Here is a 24,621-nt window from a genome sequence, read left to right as displayed (position 1 = left end):
TCATTGTGAGATTTGAACTCTTGATACTCTTTTGAGTAAACCTGTTTCCATCTGTTTCAGATGAAGTTACATTGTTTCATAGTTTGCCATTGTGAGATTTGAACTCTTGATCTTGGGGTTACAAGACCAGTACCATAACCACTTGGCTATTTAGGCCAAGCTCACTCTTTTTGGATCCAGTCTTCTGACGTTGTTTTTCATAGTTTGCCATTGTGAGATATGAACTCTTGATACTCTTTTGAGTAAACCTGTTTCCATCTGTTTCAGATGAAGTTACATTGTTTCATAGTTTGCCATTGTGAGATTTGAACTCTTGATCTTAGGGTTACAAACCCAGTACCATAACCACTTGGCTATTTAGGCCAAGCCCAAAATTCTAGGGCTATGTGGAAAGGACAGGGGAAACTCTTTTGAGTACAAACCCGTTTCCATCTGTTTCAGATGAAATTACATTATTTCATAGTTCGCCATTGTGAGATTTGAACTCTTGATCTTGGGGTTACAAACCCAGTACCATAACCACTTAGCTATTTAGGCCAAGCCAGGTACCGGCTTCAATTTGGTTGCTAGCTCAACACAACTGCAGTATTAGGCTCTGGACACCTGATTTTAATTTAACAACTAGCTTAGCAGACTTTCAGATTTCAGTGAACCAGAGATTCAATTGTGCAATTCTCATGTGATGATGAACGGTCTTCAACATTTAAAAGGAAGTTCAGTGAAATTTCAATCCATTAGGTAAACAAAAAGGATTGATGAAAATTTTAACAGCAGGCATTACAGCCATGTATCACCAAAGCATTTCACCACATTGAAGGAAGATTTGATGTGTGTTAAGTGTAACAAAATTTTAAATGCAATGTTTAAGAGTAGATAATTTCCCAACACAAATTGCACAGAAGAAATGTAGCCAATTTTTATAATTGAACATTTACCTAAATTTAAAGGGTCATTTTTTTTCCATTTTATTTTTATATATTTGGGGAGAAAAAAAGTCAGAACAGCCTGTGGTATATGGAAGTATGCATAATTGAAATTTATCATGGTCAAATATCATATGTCTATATACTGTATTAATGTGAACTCTGGGGAATATTAACTTAAATCGGCCAGCACCTAGCCTTAGTATCTTTACAAGATGGAGTGCAATGCTATGTCCAGTTTGCTCAGTAACAGTGGGTAAATTTCCTCTGTGCATTGTCTATTGGGCAATCATAACCTGTTTCTAAAAATTGGATTTAAAGTTTTTTTTACACTTAACACAAAGCTTTCCCCACAATGGTCGAGTGTCATGGTGATAAATTTAGTTTATCTAATGGATTTTAAAGTTCTCATCTTTGTTTTCAAATCTATAGCCTTGCCACCCCCTATCTTAGTAATCTCCTCAAGATCCACAACCCTTCAGGTATCTGCACTCCTCTAATTCTGGCCTCGTGAGCATCCCAGATTTTAATCATTCCCAATAGTGACCGTGCCCCCGCCTGTCTAGGCCCTAAGCCCTGGAATTCCCTCCCTAGACCTCAGACCTCCCCTTCCTCCTTTAAGACACTCCTTTAAAACCACCTACTGTATTATGTCCTTATCTGTCTGCGTTTTGGAATGCTCTTAAGAAATGTTATTATTAAAGGTGCTATATAAATACAGGTTGTTGTCATTTTACAATTTGATACAGAAAAAACAATTGGCAACTTAGGATAGATATGTCCTTGGCAAGAGCCATAGGTAGCTTTATCCAATGCAGCGCTCAACAGCAGGAGTCATTTGTCTTGTTACAGGCATTAAGATTTCTTGAAGTGGTTGCCTAAAGATAAGTCACATCCTCCACCCTACATCCAAGCTACTGGCATGGTGGCATTCACAATGAACTTGGGGGAAGGCTTGGACGAGTCTATTCCACTCATTCTCATTTTATATAACCACTTTAAAAAGAGGACAGCACCTGGAAAATGTGCTCTACCCCACTGTTGTTAATATGGAGTAACAACTCTGTCCCTGGAGAAATTCAGAGCCCAGGATAACCCACTGCCTAACTCAGAAAAGAGTTTGCATTTGTATAGCACCAATGAATTACTTCAAAGTGAAGGCAAACATAGGGTTAGAATACAAAAATAAATGAAAGGTAACCAGTCCATTGTTAAACTAGGCCAAGAGAAACAGAATAGGTGGGTGAATAATTGGCATTATTGGACTTAAACCACAGTTCTGTATATAGGCCTTCAACTACCCTTGGCCACTTTGTAACTACCGACTTGCGATTGACTTAAACATGTCCCTTGTGCAGGTGGCCTCATGATGTCACCCCATTTAAGAAATACAGTTATATATCAAAATATTTCCTTGTTGACACTTTGCTAAAATAAAATATTATAACTAAGCAATACAAATATTTGGAAACAAAATGTTTTAATCTTTCTGCTACAATATATGTTGATATTATAAATAGTATAAACAGGTTATACTTCTGAATTGGTAACAGTGGCACTGTTCTGATACATTACATAGTTAATAAAAATGAAAACAGCATCAAAATGTTATTAAACATTCACTGTACATTTTTGGCAAAAGATTTGAAATAGAAACATGCATATGATTCTTAGTTTTAATAGAAAACATAATTGCAAAACTTGTGGCCTTAACTAAAATACAGACTCACTAACTTATTTAGTGCCAGATTCAGTGGCAGCCAAATAAAAATCCCATTCCATGGACTTGAAATCACAGTCAAAGATGGTCAAACATTTGCATTACTGTACCTTGTACATGTCAAAGTTATTAAAATGGAGGAAACCTATCTGCAAATCCTCACCGGGAACAATTACCTTGATGAAGTATGAATGAGTTTTTGCATTAGCAAGGCATCCAGACAATTACCTGGATGCTCAACTGGGTGGAGCCAAACCATTAGACATAATTACTTGGACAATGGACTTCTGGTTGTGAAGGGAATTTGGCTAAACATCATCTAATCATGTAAGCTATGCATTTGGAATCCACTGTACCACAACCATATTTGGGGTAGCTGGGCAGTTGGAGAGGGTCATGTGACAAGCCAGCTAACTCGCTGTGTTTAAGAAGCTGTTTTCTCTGCAGACCAACACAAGTAAATGAGGCACTGAAGAAGCAAGATCCTGGTGTGAGTCTCTCGCTCTCTTTCCATACAAATTGCAAGTTTCTAACACTGTTTGCTGTTTTATTGACTCTCCATATGCGGCAGATGGAAATTTTTAAAAAGAACTCACCCCAGCAGCTGCTATCTTCAAAAGAACAGATAAGTCATCTGTCTACAGCTTTAAGCTGCCTCAACACCAAGCTGAGAAGGACCACCGAGTTTGGCCTGAAGACAGCCAAGTCATCAATCTTTTAGAACTGTTTTACTTTACTGGACTTTAAATTGCTTAACATATCCTCTCATTCTATAATCTATTTGCTTGTGTGAACTTTGAGTGTGTGTGTGTGTGCATGTGAAAGTTAGATTTTTTAAAATGATTTTTCTTGAACCAGGGTTAAGTACAAGAAATACTCTCTTGCTTTTAAAAACTTCAAGGAAACCTGTCTGTTTGTTTCTTTTATAGTCACAGGACGTAAACAGTTAACCATTCACTGAATGGCAAGCATATCCTTTTTTAAAATTATTGCAGTAAAACAAGGAGTGGGGGAAGAGGGGAGCCATTTGACTCCTCCTCACCTGATCATAACAATATGGACACCAAACATTTCTATACTAATATTCACACAGCAGATTTCAAAGCCAATGTATATACTGCTTTGTAATAGATATTTTAAAAAATAATTACTTTCCCTTTTCACCCCACATGGAAAAAAAGTGAAAAATAATTACTTTATCTTTAGGGACCATCCCATAAGCCTACAGTCCCAGTTTCCACTGGCTTCTTGCATGTGTGGATGTATTGAAGGGAAGAATTGCTCTAGTTTGCTATATACAGCAACAGTAAATATGTTCAGAAAGAATGCATGCATAATTTTGTAACACATAGCAACTGGAACAAATTTTCTCCACTGTGTTAGTGATCCATTGGCAGTGCCAACTGAAATTAATTTTCACATTGAACAGCTGGTGAAGTGCCAAGGGCCAAACAAAAAGCAGTGTGCACCACCACGCCAGGGAGGAAAAGGAAAGCAAAAATTCCCCATGGAAGCACTGTACTTGTGTAGTTGTGTTTTCAAAAGAGCTTACGGCAGAGGATGAAACCTCATTTATATTGCTATAAATTGTGTCCAGCCTGTAGTCAATTGCTTTTATTGCTGATATTTGAAGAGGTAGAAACTATAAATATTTTTCAGCAGCTGTGAACCCTAGCAGTGCCCAGAGGACACCTCCCACACTCAAAGGAGAAACAACTGATCCCACCACTGAAAACAGGTCTTTGCTTACATTGGTCAAAAAGCAATAATCATTATCCATTTGCATTAACATCAATTTCAAAGTTGCTGATTATTGTGTCTTAAGTATTCATTTTACTTCAGGCAGAAGCAGCTAGTTACAGCTTGTTAAGATGCACTGAATGCAAGAACAACATTGAATGAAAAATATCTTATTCATGTTCAATTATTTTATGTATTAAAAGTTCTTCTAATGGTTTTAGAGGGTTGGAATGGTGGCTATAGCTTGTACTAAGCACTAACTTCAGTTTAAATAAAGCTGAGAAGATGGAAATGACTGGGCAAAAGATCACTTTTACAGAAGTTACATTCTTATCATATAGTCATAGCACCACCACATTATGACAGACAAATTACCGTCATCCGTAAGCGGGGAGACCTGTACCAAAAAATTATTTGCTGGGTCACAATTTGGATCCATGACACAATATTCTTTAAAGCAGCAGTTACAATGTGCAGTAGAAATCTTTCAGCACACGCATAGTCAGTTTGGATTGTCTTGCCTTCCATTTCTTTCCATTTGTCTGGCTTAATAGATAAATGTCAGCTCGGGGAGGGGGCTGTGGGGAGGGGCCCAACATTTACATTGACATCCATGGTTTTTAATTGTGGTTCCTCCCTGCTTCAAAGATCACAGTAAAGAACTTTAAAACCTTCATCAGCTACAGTTGGAGTCCATTATCTGAAACCAGTTATAACTTCAGTGATGTTTTATTCACTTCATGTAGCTTCCCTTAAGCACTGAAGATATTCCTCCATTCAACAGTACAATTCAGGATGAAACCCATAAAATTGAGAGGGTGGTCTCATGCCCATGTGCAATCTGATTAATCCGTCCTCGTACACAGTCCAGGGAGATGGCTGCCATTGTGCCATTCCGGACAGCAAACGAGGCACTTAGGCCAACACTTGCCCATTGACTACCCACAGGCATCTGACCACCAATTTGGCGGGCGACAGCAGATGGCTGGGTGTGATCACTCTGCAATTTGTTCAGGGTAACTTTGATGATATCACAAGAGTGAATCAGTTTGATGTTGAATGCAAGGCTGGCCACTCCACTGTGGCAGAACAGAACATACTTGTGTGCAAATTGCCCATGTGTCACCAGTGCGATCTGGTTCTGTTCTGTTACTGGCGAAACCTCTTGGAAACTGAGAAACTTATTCCTCACAGCTCCTGTTGGTAATGCAGACCCCGAAACTTCAAGCAGAAGAGCTGAGGAAATGGCTGAAGGAATCCAAATCAGGCTGAAAACACTGATCCCAGAGGTGTCTCCAAAGTAGCGTACACTGCATTGTGCAGGAGAATGGATCTGAAAGCTGATTGTATCTCCGCCGTTCACCATGGCAGCTCCAGAGGCAGTAATTGAGGTATCACGATAGTTGACACCAGGTTTATAAACTTGCATTAACTCTTCATTTGTCCCATTCCTGTTAATGTAGGAGAGTACTGTGAAGCCTTCTCGAACACACGTGTGGCCCATTGCATATAGGGCTTGGTGATACACGAACTTTATGACCCCTTGCTCTGTGAATCTCACAGCTCTGCCATCATGGAATAAGGTGATCATGTAGGGATCGGAGATGGAAATGACCTTGAAGACAGGCCGATAGTTGATCTGGTAGTGGACCGAGCTTGCCATGTGCGCACTCATGGCCACTGCTCCTGTGTCATGAGACAGCCAGAAGAAGCTGAATGCGTTCTGGAGGGGGTAGAAGTTGAGGTCGTTGCTTTGGTTACAGAACTGATTGGGGCTTTTCATGAAGAGATGGAGTGTTTGGCTGGGCTCCACCTCAGCTGAGCCACTCACGCTGCTGCTCTGGTAGTATTTCCCCTCAGGTTGTTCAACACGGACACTACTGAGGTCACAACCCTGCTCCTCCTCGTTCAATCTCAGTGAAAACTGGAGAAAGTTTCTACAGTCATGTCTGATGGCAAAGTTGTAATCGGCCCAGATCAGTCCGTGCTGCCTGAAGACCAACCTGCCATCTTCATTCGTCGCCAGGTCAGACTGCAGCTTTCCCTTTAAGGGAAGATTCAAGCCCAGGTGAACTGGGCCCTGTTCAAGTTTTGGCAATGGGACTTCGGTGTTCGTTGACCATGATTCTGAGAGATGGTTCTCGGGCAACTGGGTGCAAATGGTATCGCTGTGCAGAGAGCACTGGAGCGCTACTCTGCCTTCAACACACAATGAACAGGCCTGGCATTCCTGCATTTCTTTGTTAAAGAAGTAGTCATGTCCACAAAACCCCGAGGCCATGTCCCTTTCAGCAATGCCCAGACACCTGAAACCACCTGTTAAAAAGAGCAGAAAAAAGAGACTGACTAAGCACTCTTCTGTAGGCATTGCATACAAACATATGAATTAGGAGCAGGAGTAGGCCATTCGGCCTCTCAAGCCTGCTCTGCCATTCAATAAGATCATGACTGAACTGATTGTGGCCTCAACTCCACATTCCCACTTACACCCGATAACCTTTCATTCTATTGTTAGTCAACAATCTATATATCTCTGCCTTAAAATTATTCAATGACCAAGCCTCTACCGGTCTGTGAGGAAGAAAGTTCCACAGACTCATGACCCTCAAGAGAAAGATTTCTTCTCATTTCCATCTTTAATGGGAGACCCCCTATTTTTAAACAATGACTAGTCTCTCCCGCAAAAGGAAATATCCTTTCAGCACCCATCCTGCAAGTCCCCTCAGGATCTTCTATGTTTCAGTAAGATCACCTCTCAAACTTCTTTGGCAGGCCCAATCTGTCCAACCTTTCCTCATAAGATAACCCCTGCCCACCTCAATCAGTCGATTGAGTTATTTCTCACTTTAGGACTAATAGAAATTATAAAGTACCCACCTGGAGTGTTAAGACATTTTATCCGATCGCCACAAAGATTTACCGATTCCAGACACTCATCTTTGTCCTGGATTTAAAACAAAATTTACAGAAAGCTACTGTGATTGAAAGTAATTTAACATAATGACCTTATTAGCGCTCTGAAATTCCAATATATAAGATGCTGTCTTGAATTTATGGAGATAAGACACTACATGACATGAAATAATATTGGCCTAAATTATTCAAGTATGTGCCCGATTTTTGACCAGCAATGTCACATTTAAAAATCGCTACAATGTAACTGCAACATGGTGTTTACAAATCATACTGAGCAAAATGAGGCAAGAGATGACTGTCCAATTAGGCATTGAAGGGCATCTTAGATTTACAGTATGTTACAGCATAGAGATGACCATGCAGCCCATTCTGCCAAAAGAACTAACCAATTAGTCCCACTCCTCCACTCTTTCCCAGCAGACCTGCAAATTTTTCCTTTTCAATTATTTATCCAATTCACTTTTGAACAGTATTGATAAACCTACTTTCAGGTCAAGGATTCTATATCATAAAAACTCACTGAGTAAATTTTTTTTCCTCATGTTGCCTCTGATCCTTTTGTCAATGTTCTTAAGATTGTGTCTGAGTCTTCTATCCCTGATAGAATAAATAAGGTGAAACTGTTTCCTAAGTCCTTCTAGATTTTGAACACCTCTTAAATCTCCACTTCGTCTTCTCTGCTTCGTCCACTATCCAAATAAGAGCATCCCAACAAACCTGGCTAATAGGACAAATAATATCAACAGCAGCAAGACAACCAGAGTACAAATGTGCAAGAAGATGGCAGAGCTAAGAAAAGCTGCCACCATAAGTCTATCTTACAATTTCTACTTTCAAATAGCTCCCGAATTATGGCGCTGGATTTCGTGTCCTCAACACTGCTCCCTCCCACCAGTTGGAGAACCAACGTAGTTTCAGTAGGCGTGGTCAGGCACTCAAATGACCGACATTGGGCCTTCCCTGGAATTCACACCGCAGCACCCACCGGGACCCATCAGCCAATCAGAGGTTGGCAACTATCCAATGCAGGTACTGCCATCGGAGGTGGTGGCTGCTTCTGGTACTACAGTGAGGCCTTCACCAGAGATCATCCTGGGATCCCTAGAGAGGGGTAATTGGGCAGGTTGATGGTTGCAGGAAGGGAGTCGCTAACGAGGTGGGGGAGGGGGATTGGATGTGAGAGCAGGGGTTGAGTATTAGCAGACACAGTCTTTCCTGATGGTGGATTCCTCAATCACTACTCAGTACTTTTGAAGACGGCTCCCCACCCATGCAGCTCCCCACCCCCCCACACGAGTTTCCCCTGACAGGGTTTGCTGGGTGGCCTACAGGAGGCATGGGAAACACATGCAAGTTCAGGAGAATCCTGAGCCACCACTAAATCCCAGTGGGTTCAGGGATAACGACCTTTAAGTGCCTCATTAATGAGCCTAATTAGCCAGCAGGCTGGCTCCACATGTCAGCCCATTCCTGCCACTGACTTAATGGGGATGAGTTTCCCTGCTAGTGGGAATGGGATGTGTGGCCTCCCCCATAATTACGTGGGCCTGCTCTCCACCTAACCTGGTCCTGCAGGCTCCAGTCATAGTTACCACAAATGATTCCTCACACGCTGTCTCTATCATCACTGCCATCCAAAGCACTCAGACAGCCTTTGAAGCATGTCACAAGTTCAGTTTGCAGCTTACAGTGAAACTGCAGCCACAGCGAAATCTTAAAGGAGTACATGTTTCTATTACTACCTTGCTGTGGTACATGTTAATTCACTAACACCATACGGCCAATTTTGCCAGAGAGAATAGCAGAGATAGAGGCAGGGGAAAGGTTATAGATGGCAAGGAGATGTTTGCACTGCATTTCCACCTCTCACCATTTAAACTTGCCTGAATCCAGGCTAGGTAAAGCTGCCTGCCCCAAAGGAGTGGGGCTAATTTAAATGGCAAAGTCGAATTCCAATGATATCATCAGTGCGGGTACACCATTTTAACCATAGGCCTGCACAGTTTCCAGCCTGCTCACGAAAGCCGTAATCAGCAAGGATCCAGCAGGCCCACTAGGTGACCAACTTTTTATTAATTGTTAAAGGTTTCTTGTGGGCCTGGAAGAGCAAGAATGCTCCATCTGCCCCTGTGAGAATACCTTGGGCTGCTCTTGCCACTGGCTTTCCACCCTTTTTATTCATTCACGGGATATCGCTAGCTGAGCCAGCATTTATTGCCCATCTCTAATTGTACTCAAGAAGGTGGTGGTGAGCTGCCTTCTTGAACTGCACTAGTCGATGTGGTGTAGGTACATCAACAGTGATGTTATAGGGAGGGGGTTCCAGGATTTTGAAACAGTGACAGTGAAGGAATGGCGATATGGTTCCAAGTCAGGATGGTTGTGGCTTGGAGGGGAATTTGGAGGGGTCCTGTCACTAATCTTGCTTCCCCTATCCCCAAATATTCACTTACCTTGTTGGGGACTTTATCTGTGGCTCCCTGAGGATGGCAGTCATCATTCTGCATCCCACTCCATCAATCTTTACTCCCTCCTGCTAGCAGGGAGATCATTGCTGAAATACTTGGTGGGGGGCAACTGAGGGGCATGCAATCAAGGCCTGGAGTTAAAATCTCCCAGGCCTCATACTCAAGAATGGGCCAGATGGATTTTCTGGTCCTTTTGGCACACCCACCCCCACCCCACTCCCCGGCCCCCAGCATCTCCCTGTCCCACACCCAAGTTAAAATCAGCCTTGATGATGGGCTTCATAATGGGCTCCTGTGTCTCACTGTACATGCTCTTTGCATTTGTATCATCTCAAAACTACTTCTCTACATGCAGGACAAAATAAATGATAACTAAAAGCACACAACTGAACTGGAGCAGGGCCAAGAAACTGCTATCTTTTGACTACTTATAAAAATGTAATACAGTACTGGACATTATTGACTGGGGGATGGTGTAACTGCAGGACTAATAACATCATCCGCTTGTCACGTTCTAAATCTTCTTTCCCCTACTCACTCACCCATCCACTCAACCGCAAACCATCAGCTACAGTATTTAGTACAAAGCAAACACTATTTGAAAGCATCTCTCGCATCCAGCATCATAACACGTGTCCCCTCTATAGTCCTGGAAATACAGCTTGTTGCAATTTGGGCTACTTCTTAATACTCTAATTTATGGCTCACTGCAAAAGTCAGCTTCCTACCAACTGAAACTTGATCTTATGCATAATGTATATGGGACAGCATTAACAAAATGCCCTTATACCCTTGGGTTGTAGATGGAAGTAATACAGGAAGCCACTACATGTGACCTCCTGCTTTCTAAAAGTAAAAACTCACTCAGTGTCAAACTGTGGTTTAGGCTAAAACCCTACTAAAACTCATTGGAAGGCATACGTTCCTAAAGGATTCTCACCAATATATTCAAAACTGGTTTTGGGACAAAACAAAGCATTCTTGGAAACCTTTTCTAACTTGACAGTTTTCATGTTGCTTCACCTTATAACAATCATTGGATTGGGCCCAATATCTAAATCAAAGAAAGCAACAGTCAGGCAGCAGCTGTACGTCCCACTTTAATCCTCAGCCCGCAAAACCTCTTGATAACGGGGCTGTCAATCAAGTCAAATCTCAAAGACACAGTGGCTGTCTCTCAAAGACCTGATTTCTAGCAGATTTTTTCACCTCCAGGTCAAAGTAAGTCTGCGAGAGTTGGCAAACAACCTTGAAATAGAATATGCTTTACTAATAATGGCCTTCCCTTTCTCTCAAAGAAAACTGACAGCATTGCCTGAGGAATTAATCAGACCAATTTTGATCTGTCAAGGTAGTATTTTCCACCAACGACGCAGATAAAGATGGGTGCTGAATTTGATCAAAGAGCACTCCAGGCAGGCAGGTGTGGATTTCATTAGTCTTCAAGACAAAGGAATTATATTACTTGTCAAGTTTAAGGAATTCTTAATTGACACACTGACAACAGTGACTTCAATTTTAATTACCTCGAGTCTATGCCGGGATACGGATTCTGATAGCAAGATATAGAAATAAAAGAAATACAGAAGCTTGATAGATCTGATTTTTCACAGTTTGCTAACACTCCCACTTGGCCCTGAGCAAACCAAAACGTCATATCATCCTGCATCATTCACACCAACTACTGTAACATCGAGACCAAACAATCACAGCGGATGTAGATGGTGCCTTTAAAGAGGTAGCAGCAAAACAGTCACAGGTGTTTGTTTGTGTATGTGTGTGTGAGGAGGCTCGGTGGCAGTGCCTACAGAAGGTGCAGAAACATAGTAATTGTCTCCTTTCTGAACCTGAGCCTGTAGAGGCAGTGCTCCTCAAGGTAGCAACGCTTGGATTTGTTAATGGCATTGGTGATACAAAGGGAGATGTGACAATGTAATGGCATGGGAGCAACACAGAAATTATGGATTCAAATCCGACAGAACAAGTTATGAAGCAGAATTTAAATTGTGGGCAGACATAAGGAAAAAAATGATAGCCACTGGATTGCCATTAACAGCCCACCGAATGCCCGACTGGGAACAGAATCTAATGTTTACTGGTCCAGCCTCCACATGACTCCAGCTCCAAACTATGTATTTTTTTATTCATTCATGGGATGTGGGCTTTGCTGGCTGGGCCAGCATTTATTCCCCATCCATAGCTGCCTTCTTGAACCACTAAAGCCATGTGGTGTAGGTACACCCACAGTGCTGTTAGGAAAGGCGTTCCAGGATTTTCACCGAGCGACAGTGAAGGAATGGCAATATATTTCAAAGTCAGGGTGGTGAGTGACTTGGAGGGGAACTTCTAGGTGGTGGTGTTCCCATCTATCTGCTGGCCTTGTCCCTCCAGATGGCAGTGGTCGTGGGTTTGGAAGGTGCTGTCGAAAGAGCCTTGGTGAATTCCTGCAGTGCATCTTGTAGATGGTACACACTGCTGCTACTATGTGTTGGTGGTGGAGGGAGTGAACATTTGTGGATGTGGTGTCAATCAAGCAGGCTGCTTTGTCCTGAATGGTGACAAGCTTCTTGTGTATTGTGGGAGCTGAACTCATCCAGGCAAGTGGGGAATATTCCATCACACTCCTGGCTTGTGCCTTGTGGACATGCTTTGGAGAGTCAGGAGGTGGGTTAATCGTCACACTATTCCTAGCCTCTGACCTGGTCTTGTAGCCACAGTATTTATGTGGCTAGTCCAGTTCAGTTTCTGGTCAATGGTAGCCCCCCAGGATGTTGATAGTGGGGGATTCAGTGATGGTAATGCCATTGAACATCAAGGGGTGATGTTTGGATTCTCTCTTGTTGGAGATGGTCATTCCCTGACATTTGTGTGGCGCGAATGTTATTTGCCACTTGTCAACCCAAGTCTGGATATTGTCCAGCTCTTGCTGCATTTGGACATGGTCTGTTTCAGTAGCTGAGGAGTCATGAATGGTGCTGAACATTGTGAAATCATCAGCGGACATCCCTACTTCTGACCTTATGATGGAAGGAAGGTCATTGATGAAGCAGCTAAAGATGGTTGGGCTGAGGACACTACCCTGAGGAACTCCTGCAGTGATGTCCTGGGGGCAAGTTGACTGACCTACAACATCTACAACCATCTTCCTTTGTGCTAGGTATGACTCCAAGCAGTGGAGAGTTTTCCCCCTGATTCCCATTGGCTCCAGTTTTGCTTGGGCTCCTTGATGCCACACTCGGTCAAATGCTGCCTTGATGTCAAGGGTAGTCACTCTCATCTCACCTCAGGAGTTCAGTTCTTTTGTCCATGTTTGAACAAAGGCTGTAATGAAGTCAACAGCTGAGTGGCCCTCGCCACTGGGCATCAGCGAGCAGGCTATTGCTAAGCAAATGCCACTTGATAGCACTATTGATGACCCCTTTCATCACTTTACTGATGATTGAGAGTAGACTGATGGGGCGGTAATTGGCTGGGTTGGATTTGTCCTGCTTTTTTGTGTACAGGACATACCTGGGCAATTTTCCACATAGCCAGGTAGATGCCAGCTATGTGATGGACTCTTAATACCTCCTGAGAAAATAGGAATAGGCAATAAATTCCAGTCCACAAATTTTTTAAAATCCATGTGTAACACATTAGCAGTTTCCGCGATCAACCATATCTGCAGTAAGTGTCTGCAGCTCTAGGAACTTCAGTTCACAGTCAATGTGCTGCAGTTTGAACTTTAGACACTTTGTTCCAGGAGACAGTCACACCCCTTAGGCTGGGTATTTCAGATTTGGTCTGTGGTCAGGGAGTGGAATGTGTAACTACGAGTGAGGCATGTAAGAGGATCCACAAGGTAGCAATGGAGGAGCCTCAACCCTTGCAATTGTCCAATGGGTTTGAGGTTCTTGCAACTTGTGTGGACAAGAGCAGGGACTGCACAGAGGATGTGCAAACAGAACACTGCACCATAGTGGGAGGAGTGAAAAGGAACTTAGTTGTAGTAGGGGACAGTATAGTTAGGGGGATAGGTATGGTTGTCTGCAGCATGAGTCCCGAAAGCTGTGTTGCTTGCCTGGTGTCAGCATTACGGACACATCCTTTGGGACGGAGAGGGAAGGAGATTGGAGTGGGAGGGGAAAGATCCAATTGTTGAGGTCTACATGGGTACCAATGAGTTTGGTCGTACTAATAAAGAGGCTCTGCTGAGAGAGTATGAGCAGCTAGGGACTAAGTTAAAAAAACAAAACCACAGAAGTAATCGTCTCTGAATCTCTGGATTACTACCTGAGCCACAAGCAAATTGGCATAGGCTAAATCAGATTCTAGAGTTGAACGTGTGGCTCAAAGATTGGTGTGGGAGAAAGGGGATTCGATTCATAGGGCACTAGCACCAGTTCTGGGGAGAGAGGGAGCTGCACTGCTGAGACGGCTTTCACTTCAGCAGCACCGGGACCAGTGTACAGGTGAATCATACAAATAGGGTTGTTGAAAGAGCTTTAAACTAAATAGTGTGGGGAAGGGTTCATGTGACAGGAGATTTGGAAAGTTAAATGGAAAGGACAAGGCAATAGCGGAGGGTAACAATGCGCGTAATGATAGCAGAGTGTGACAGGAAGGGACAGAGTGTACAAACATAAGAGCACAGCAGCAAATAAGGTCAAAATAGCACCTCCATTACCATATACAGCTTTGGTTTCCTTACTTACAGAAGGGTGAGGTAGCATTGGAAGCAGTTCAGAGAAAGTTCACGAGGCTGATTCCTATGATGAAGGGGTTATCTTATGAGGATAGATTGAGCAGGTTGGGCGTATAGTCATTGGAGTTTAGAAGAATGAGAGTGATCTTATTGAAACATATAAGATTCTGAAGGGACTTGACAGGGTAGATGCTGAGAGGATGTTTCCCTCATGGGGGAATCTAGAACTAGGGGGAACAGTTTAAAAATAAGGGGTCTCGCACTTAAGATTGAGATGAGGAAGAACTTTTTCTTTCAAGGGGTCGTTAGTCTTTGGAATTCTCTATCTCAGAGAGCAGTAGAGGCTGGGTCATTGAATATATTCAAGGCTAAATTAGACAGATTTTTGATTGACAAGGGAGTTAAGGGGTTAAGAGTTATGAAGAGCAGAAAAGTGGAGTTAAGGCCACAATCAGATCAGCCATGATCTTATTGAATGGTGGAGCAGGCTCGAGGGGCTTACTCCTGCTCCCATTTCTTAGGATCTTATGATGTTCTTCTGTTAATTTAATTATGTTAATTTAAAGGGGTATGGGGATGGAGAGAGAAGCTCAGGAAACTGTTGGTTAATTAGGCAGGGCTAATGGGGTGGATAAGGCTTGAGAATTGGGGAGAATTCAGGGTGAGAGGGAGAATATGGATTTGGGAGATGGAGATAGGGGAGACAAGTAGAATAGGGCTCAGTAGGTACAAGCTTGAGTGGGGCTATGGGGAAAGCAGGAGAGTGGGATTATTTAGATGCTTCTTTCAAAGGACTACCACATCGACCAAGGGCCAAATAGTCTCCAGTTCTGTAAGGTTCTATAATTTTATAAAATTATGTGGTCCGTGAATCAACTACACTAGTATCTGTGCTCCATTTCCCAATATGGACTCCTGGTGAATGAAGCTCCATCCCAGAGGTGCCAAATTTTAAAATTTACCCTGCCCTACAGGCTATATTCTAATGCAAGCCTGGTTGCAACCAGCATTTAGCCAATTGCTACACCACAGACAACTTAAGCCATCTGGGTGAAACTAAACTACCAGCACGAAGGATGAGATAACTCAGCTCCCAGCTGGTACAGACCATCTGTTTCATTCAGGAAATGTGAAGTTCAGCATGAAACCTTGACTTGCTAAACTCTTTCAGCTGTGAGAACTATTGGTACAGTAATTAAACTGACATTCAAGCAACTTTACCATTATTATATTGTCTGATTCAGCATTAAAGTGAGTGATCTAGCAATATGCTTTGTTTAAAATGGGAGATACAGCAAGTGTGGAATTTCCTAGTAATTAATCTTTAATCCCAGACTTTAAGCTTCAATTTCTCGCAAAATAGAATAAAACTTTCCCCACACCATGCAAACTCAGTTCTAAGGATAGTCACACTCACTGAAGCTTAAAAATTCCCTCTTAATATACTCATGTTAAACCAGTTTGATTAAATGTGGCAAACTTAAGTCCAGCATCATGCATAGTTCAATTCCAATTCTTTCGATCACTCCTTTGTGCCTTTCTTTGAGATGGGTGCATTTGGGGGGGTAAGTGAACATAGGGGTGAAAAATAAGGGAGAGGGTGGTTAAACGAGGGGAGAGGGGCAATTAAGGGAGTAAGGACATAAAAAATAGGAGGAGTAGACCATTCATCCTCTTGAGCCTGCTCCGCCATTCAACATGATCATGACTGATCTTCCATCTCAACTCCACTCTCCTGCCCACTCCATAGCCAGGATTAGCTGGTTCCGCCCACGACAGGAATTGTCACGGGCGGGGTGGAAAATTTGATGGACCAGCCAAAAGTCCATTGACTTCGTGCAGGAATTTCCAGTCCAGCGGTGGGTGGGACGGGAAAATCCCAGCCCTCATTTCCCTTGATTCCCTTAGAAATCAAAAATCTATCAATCTCAGTCCTAAATATACTCAACTATGAAGCATTCACAATTCTCAGCAGTAGACAATTCCAAAGATCCACCACCCTCTGAGTAAAAAATTTCTCCTCATCTCAGTCCTTATTCTGACAACATGTCCCCATGTTCTAAATTCCCCTGCAAGGGGAGACAACCTCTGGTATCTAACCTGTCAAGCCCCTTCAGAATATTAAGTAAGTGAGAGGAGGGGGAGGAGTAAGTAAGGGGAAGGGGAAGTAAGTGATTGAGTGAGGTGAGGCTTGGGCTGATAAGCAGCAAGTGACATGCGTGCAACACAAGTGCCAGGCAATGACCATCACCAACAAGAGAGCATCTAACCGTCTCCCCTTGACATCCAACCACATTACCATTGCTGAATCCCCCAACATTAACATCCTGGGAGTTGTCATTGACCAGAGGCTTATTGGACCAGACTTATAAGTAATGTAGCCACAAGGGCAGGGCTGGGGATTCTGTGGCAAGTAAGTCACCTCCTGTCTCGCCATAGTCTGTCCACCATCTACAAGGCACAAGTCAAGGAGTGTGACTTACATGGATAAGTGCAAAACCAATGATATTCAAGAAGCTCAACAAAGCAGCTCACTTCATCGGCACTGCATGCATAACCTTAAATATTCACTCCCTCCATCACCAGCGCACAGTGACTGCAGTGTGTGCCATATACAAGAAGCTTGATACCATCCAGGGCAAAGCAGCCCACTTGATTGGCACCCGATCAACAAACATTCACTCCCTCCACTACCGATGCACAGTAGCAGCAGTGTGTACCATCCACAAGATACACCACAAGAACTCAGCAAGGCTCCTTCGACAGCACCTTCCAAACCCACAACTACCATCTGCATGGACAAGGGCAGCAGACACATGGGAACATCACCACCTGGAAGTTCCCCTCTAAGTCACTCACCATCCTGACTTGGAAATATATCGCCTTTCCTTCATTGTCGCTGGGTCAAAATCAAGGAACTCCCTCCCTAACAGCACTATGGGTGTACCTACACCACATGGACTGCAGCAGTTCAAGAAGGCAGCTCACTACCACCTTCTCAAGGGCAATTAGGATGGGCAATAAATGCTGGCCCAGTCAGCGATACCCACATCCTGTGAATGAATAAAAGACTCACCAATGCTCCTTTGACAGCACCTTCTAAACCCAGGACCCTCTTCCACCAAGAAGGACAATGACAGCAGAAACATGGGAACACCTCCAGCGCAAGGTCCCCTCCAAGCCACACATCATCCTGACTTGAAACTATAATGACGTTCTTTCACTGTCACTGGGTCAAAATCCTGGAATTCCATTCCTAACATCACTGTGGGTGTACCTACACCACATGGACTGCAGCGGTTCAGGGACGCAGCTCAACACCATCTCCTCAAGAGCAACAAGAGATAGGCAACAAATGCTGGCCTTGCCAGAGACACTCAAATCCCAAGAAAGAACAAAACATAAGTGAGGAAACAGGTTAACTGAAGGGAGGGGGGTAAGTGAGCGAAAGGAGGAATGAAAGGAGGTGGGTGAATGAAGGTTAAGAGGTATTTAAATGAGGGAGCATTTAATTTTGGGAAGGAGTGTTAGTGAGAGGAAGCGTGTTAGTAAGGGCAGGAGGATAAGTGAGGGGAGCAGGTAAGTGAGGACATGAGAGTAAATAAGGGAATGAGAGTAACCAAGGGCAGGGGATGAGGGGAGGAGGTAAATGAGGGGAGGTTGATAGTGACAGTGGGTGATATGATTGGGGGTAAGTAAGGGGAGGGGGGTAATATCTACATTTAATCAAATTTGAGCTATGCATCAGAGTGCACCAGCAAATGAGGACAGAGCAGGCAAAAACAGTGAAAAGACAGAATTAATGGCTTTTTATCTAAATGCTCACAGCATTTGTAACAAGATGGACGAATTGATGGCACAAATGGAAAACAATGACATTGGAGTGTTTTTGCAAGGTGACCAAGGCTGGAACCTGAATATTCTAGGGTATTTGACATTTTGGGAGGAAAGGAGGAAAGAAAAGGAGGTGGGGCAGTTCTGTTAATAAAGGATGAGCTTAGTACAATAGTGGGAAATGAGCTTGGTTCAAAAGATCAACATCAGTCTTGGGTGGAGATAAGAAACAGCAAAGGAGTCACTGGTGGAAGTAATTTGTAGGCCCCCCAACAGTAGCTACCTAGTATGACAGAGTATACATCAAGAAATAATGGAAGCTTGCAAGAAAGGTATTGCAATAATCTTGGGGACTTTAATCTTCACATTGTTTGGACAACATCAAATTGGCAAAGGCAGCCTCGAGGATGAGTTCATGGGGTATACTTGGGATGATTTCTTAGAATATATTCTGGAACCTACCAGGAACAGGTTATTTTGGACCTTAAAATGTGTTATGATACAGAATAAATTAAAGAGCTCATAGTAAAGGATCCTCAAGGCAAATGTGATCAAAACACGATTGTGAAGAAACGTGGGTCCATAAAATAGTCCTAAACTTAAATAAAGGCAATTACAAGGGTAAGACGACAAAAATGGTTGAAATGGACTGCGTAAATAGGTTAAAAGGGAAGACAATAGAGAAGCAGTAGCAGACATGTTCGGAGATAGTTCAGGGCTCTCAACAAAGATTTATTTGATTTCAGAAGAAAGCCTGAGAAGGATGCACCATCCATAGCTAGCTAAGGAAGTTAAGAGCAGAATCAAATTGAAAAGGTGTATAATGTTACAAAGATTAGTGGTAGGCCAGGAGCTTGGGAAAGTTATAGAAGCCAACAAAGGTGACTAAAAGTAGTGAGAGAAAACTAGCAAGCAATAGAAAAACAGACAGTAAAATCTTCTACAAGTACATAAAAAGGAATAGAGTAGCTAAAGTGAACACTGGTCCCTTAGAGGGTGAGACTGGGGAATTAATAACAGGAAATGAGGAAACAGCAGAGGTTTTGCACAAGTATTTTGTATCGATCTTCACAGTCAAAGACACAAAAAGCATCCCAAGAATAGTAGAAAATCAAGAGGCAAAGGGAGAGAGGAACTTAAAGCAATCACTAACACTAGAGAAAAAATAATGGGAAAGCTAACGGAACTTAAGGCTGACAGGACCCCTGGACCTGATGGTCTGCATCCGAGGGCCTTAAAAGAAGTCGCTACAAAGAAAGTTGGTGGAATTGTCCCAGGTTTTCACAAAGTGCGGTAGTGAGCAGGAAAAAGGATATTTTACCTGCTGGCCGCAGTGGTGGGTTTTCATGACATATCGACCCGTTCCTGGTGCTTCCCACCTCATTAATAATGCATTCATGGAAAACATGTCGGACCGCTGATGGAGCAGCCTCTGATTTGCCCGCCCTGCTGTCACCTCAGGCCATCAGTGATCGGGGCGCCATATTTAAAGTTGCCCCTGCACAGAGCTAGCACTCTCTAAGGAACTGGCTGCAAAGTAATGGCTGCCACAGGGAGGAAACATATTGTCTCCAAATTTAGCGACACCTCCCTCAGGCGCCTACTGTATACAATGAAGGCCCGTCATGAAGTCCGCTACCCCTGCTCTGGGCGAAAGCCAGCAAGCAAAGTCACCAATTCAGCATGGGAGGCAGCGGTGGTCAGCGCCAATGCCCTGCAAAAAAATGACAGCCACCCAGTGCTGCAAGGGGATGAATGATCCTCTGTTCCACCAGGGTAAGTCACTCTTCTCATCACTCTCAACTCACACACTCACAAACCCATCACACATCCACAGGGATCTCACTCACTGCTAATTCAAGAGACATCACCATTCATTCTCTCATACACACCTTCATCTATCCTGTGGATCGTGTCCTTATCCCATCCATGGGTACAAATCACCACCCACACATGGCAGGCATCCTTCTCATCTGGCCTGGCAGGCATCCTGCTTACACTCTCTCCATCTGTCTTCATACAGGACAAGCTGGCACACAAGAAAAGGGAGAGGTCACAGACTGGTGGAGGAACGCCTGACATCCAAGTCCTCACAGACCTTGGAAAAAGAGTCATCCAGCTGGCCGGCGACAATCTGGACCATTCCTGTGCTGACAGTAAAGTCAGCAGTGCTCAAACAAGTGAGGGTCCAGCAGTGCAACATCCATCAGACAACCATGCTAAGAGTGAGCTCCCCAGTTCCGCAGTCCCCTGTCATGCACAGTGCTTTTGCAGGCACATCTGGAAAGCAGCCGAGGGGGTCCATAAGCTGGGTCCTCAACTCAAGCCCATGAAGACAAGGCGGAAGAAGAATCTGAAGGCACCCTAATTGAAGCCCCATTATAGTGTTCACCCATACCTCCGTGGGAGCTAGTTCTAGAGTAGCCTCAAGATCACAATCTGGTGAGCACATCACTCTGCCTGACCCACAGCAGGCAGCAGCAGGGACTTCCCAGATTCCCAGCGTTTGGAGGACTCCTGGAGGCCAGAAATTGGTTGAGTCCGATTAGGAGCCCCTGGACTCAGTCATACATCTGGTGGGTGAGTCCAGAACTAGGGAGCACTGTTTTAAAATTAGGGGTCACCCTTTTTGAGACAGGTATGAGGAGAAGTTTTTTTCTCTCAGAGAATTGTGCGACTTTGGAACTCTCTGCCTCCAAAAGGTGATGGAGGTGGGATCATTGAATATTTTTAAGGCAGAGGTAGATAGATTCTTGTTAGGCAAGGGAATCAAAGGTTATCAGGGGTAGAGGGGAATGTGGAATTCAAAACACAAACAAATCAGTCATGATCGTATTGAATGGAGGAGCAGGCTCGAGGGGCCAAATGGCCTGCTTCTGCTCCTATTTTGTACGTTCGTATGTATCTCAGTTACTGAAGCTGCAAAGGCAATCTTGGAAACATCAGAAAGGGATATCCGCTGCGCTCCTCAAATTGCAAAGCACAATAGGGGGGTCCATCTACCTTCTGTCTGAGATGATAGTGCCGGCATGCCAATGCACCAAGGTCAAATCTGGTAGGATAGCAGCCGCCATGGAGACCTTGGTCCAGGACATCGGTCCTGCATTCCTGCATGGGCTGAACTCCATTGCTGATGCCATAGTTGGCCTCCAACAGTGTCAGCATGAGGGGTGCGGGTCAGCTTGAACTCACTCCAGCTACTCCTCCTCAAGAAGTTAGCCAGGGGCCCTCGGAACCCTTCGTGGGGAGGACCAGCAGGTGCACACCCTGGGGCCATCCACCCAGGTGACATGGAAGTGCCTGGCCCAGCTTCACGAAGGCCCAGAACTTTGTGCATTTCTCCTGGGATCAGGAAAGCGAGGAAGCAAGAGTGCTGGGATTTGCACAGATCTCATGTTTTCCACAGGTGCAGGGTGCCATCCACTACACTCACGTGGCACTTAAATCTCCATGGCAACTACATCAACCACAAGGGCTTCCACTCGCTGTATGTTCAGCTGGTGTGTGACCACCACATCCTGCAGGTCTGCAAACGATTCCCAGGGAGCGTCCATGACTCCTACATCCTTAGCGGGTCTCAGGTCCCTGGCATCTTCCAGGGTCCAGAGAGGCTGCAGGGTTGGCTTCTCAAGGACAAAGAATCCCCACAGAGGATGTGGCTGATGACGCCCGTGCTGTGGCCTCAGACTGCAGCAGAGCGATGGTATAATGAGGCTCATGCCACAACTCAGACTTTGGTGGAGCAAACGATAGGCATTTGGGGTCATTCTTCCTGTGACCCCAGCAGCTTCAGCTCCACAGGCCAAGAAGGGTGCCACTGCCACACAGCAGGATCCCGAAAGCAGGCCGGGGTCCTCCAGGTCTCAGCCCTCCAGAGTACGCCTGTCAAGGTCATCACAAACAGGAATCAGCAGGCTGCCTCCACTTCCACTGTGGATGTCAGGAGAGCACCAAGATCTACCGGCAGGGTTAAGAAGGTTAAGAAGATGTAGTTGCACAGCCTGGGCACAGGTGTTAATCACTTGTACTCAGCGTTCACTATTGTAAATAAATTCCCAAAAATGACTCCGTGTCTATGGATCCTTGATGTGTTAAGCAGTGTTCGGATCACTCAGATGTGAAACCTTGGTTCCTGCACAAGATAAAGGCAGGTGTCCAGTCCAGGGCCTCATACCTGTGCAGTGTGTAAGCTTCAGACCAAAAAAAGGTCTAGTTTCACACTCACTGGACGCATTAGTGATGCCTGCATCTCCATGGTGCTCGTCATTGCTGCCAGAATGTGGCGGGCAGGCGTCACAGAGTTGTGTGTGTGCTCTCAGCTTCTTTAAGGTGGGGCTGGTCACCCCATCTCTCAGCATCTGACCAGTGATGCTGTGCTCCTGAAGGGCTCAGGTGCTGAAGGCTGACAAAGGATCAGGTGCTGTTAAAGTTTCACGGCTGCGTCTCCGTGATATGACCCTGATCACACAGCACAAGCAACCTGCCCTCAGTTAGACTGGAGTCAGACATTCACCAATGCAATGTGAAGATCTCTGGAGTGTCCTCGCTGCATGTCATCATCATTCTCCTGGAAATCTAGCGACTATTATCACTAAATCACCAGGCTCCGTGACCCTGATGTTCTCCTTCTGCAGGATCAAAGAGAGAGACGCATGGGTTAGGATACGAGTCCTAAGAACCTCTCCTGGTTAAGTCCAGAGGTCTGTTCACGCATGCAGCAGAGTGCTGGCTACCAGTGTGTAATGCACTCATTGGCTGTCCAAAACCCCATGGACCTCCACCCCACTCCACTTTACCGATTGGCAGCAGCTTTGCCCATTGGACTGCATGTTGTGCTCTCAGCTCAGGCATTCTCCTAACCCGCACTGCTAGGCTGCACTGTTAGTTTGAACTATAATGGATACTGGTCCAAACCTTAATGAGTTTGCAAGGGGCTGTGAGCACCTCCATCAGTGACTGCGCCATGGCCACCTTTTGCATGGGGATTGTGCAACTTGCCCAGTCAGCTAATTGCTCTGTTGCCCCATAAAACACACATTAATTTGCAGTCTGCCCCTGAGGGGTGAGAAATTCTGAAGCATTTGGTGGCACTTTCATGCTTTTGCGTTGCCTGTGTGGGCACAAAAGCTTCAGAGGCCCGACTCTAAGCATGTCAATGGAGCTGCTGTTGAACAGTCTCAGCTGCGGAAGAATGCTCACTTTTGGAAAGCTGTTCCAAGTGCATGGCCACTTCCCTCACCCCCCCACCGGCCCCAGCATGTGCTTGGGTATTTCTTTCAGGCTGTGCTGCCTTGCCCGCACCCCCCCACACCACCCCCCCAACTCCAGCCTGCCCCCACACCACCACCCCCCCCCCCCCCCCCCCACCCCAGCCTTATCCGCACTGGAGCCCTTGCCCCGGCACCACACTGAAGGCCAACCAGGAAATAGCGACTTGCCTGTGCGTGGTGCCTCTTCCTTGATGTCCTATGGGTGATGCTTGCGAGCACTGTGCAACTTTGTGTGCACTCACCTCTCAGTTCCCCTCAAGTTTAGGTTCTAGGTGCACGCCTTTTAAAGGTAGTTGTGAGGCACGCTGTTCTGAAGTTACGTCAATGTGGGCAGTAAATTTGATGTGGGGGGATGATTCCGGCGAGCAGGGCTTATAATTAGATGCAAATGCATTAAAATGATGTTCCCGATGTGTGGCGCCAGGAAATGCAGCCCGTCATTGATGGGTGGAGCGGACGATTGCAAACTGGTCTCACAACGGCATAAAACCAATTTCTGGCCTAATTGCCATATTGTTACCCCCACCCCACCCCCTGCCCACCATGATGCCCAACACCAATGGTTCCGGCCCTGGATGCATTGGTTATAATCTTCCAAAATTCCCTAGATTCCAGAAATGTCCCAGCAGATAGCAATACCACAAACGTAACACCTCTAAGCAAGAAAGGAGACAAGGAGCTGTAAACTATGGGCCAGTTAGCTTCAAGTTGACCATTGAGAAAATGCTAGAATCCATTACTAATGAAGTAGTAGCATTTAGAAAATGATTATACAAACAGGCGGGGTCAACATGGTTTTGTGAAAGGGAAATCATGTTTGACAAATTTATAGAAAGTTTTTTGAGGATACAACAAGAAGGGTGGACAAAGGGGAACCAGTAGATGTAGCATATTTGGATTTCCAAAAGATATTTGATTAGGTGCCACATAAAAGATTAATACACAAGATTGGAGCTTATGGTGTTGGGGCTGATATATTAGCATGGGTAAAGGCTAGGCTAATTAACAGGAAACAGAAAGTCAGCATAAATGGGTCATTTTCAGGTTGGCAAACTCTAACGAGTAG

General features: G+C 44.6%; 1 protein-coding gene across 2 annotated transcripts in view; it reads right to left on the bottom strand.

Moving 5' to 3' along the window:
• Window positions 1-2,387: 2,387 nt before the first annotated feature.
• The window catches only part of nell3 (NELL (neural EGFL like) family member 3), a 42,074-nt gene continuing 19,840 nt past the window's right edge, over window positions 2,388-24,621 (bottom strand). For both annotated transcript variants that reach the window (XM_041185075.1, XM_041185076.1), the window contains exons 4-5: window positions 7,261-7,327; window positions 2,388-6,699 (exon numbers count right to left, since the gene is read on the bottom strand). In XM_041185075.1, the coding sequence (XP_041041009.1) occupies window positions 5,174-6,699; window positions 7,261-7,327 (1,593 nt within the window). In that variant the 3' untranslated portion in view covers window positions 2,388-5,173. The remainder of the gene's footprint in view (window positions 6,700-7,260; window positions 7,328-24,621) is intronic.

The sequence above is a fragment of the Carcharodon carcharias genome, chromosome 3 (assembly GCF_017639515.1).
Source record: "Carcharodon carcharias isolate sCarCar2 chromosome 3, sCarCar2.pri, whole genome shotgun sequence".
Taxonomy (NCBI): domain Eukaryota; kingdom Metazoa; phylum Chordata; class Chondrichthyes; order Lamniformes; family Lamnidae; genus Carcharodon; species Carcharodon carcharias.
This window is presented reverse-complemented; position numbering and strand designations above follow the sequence as displayed.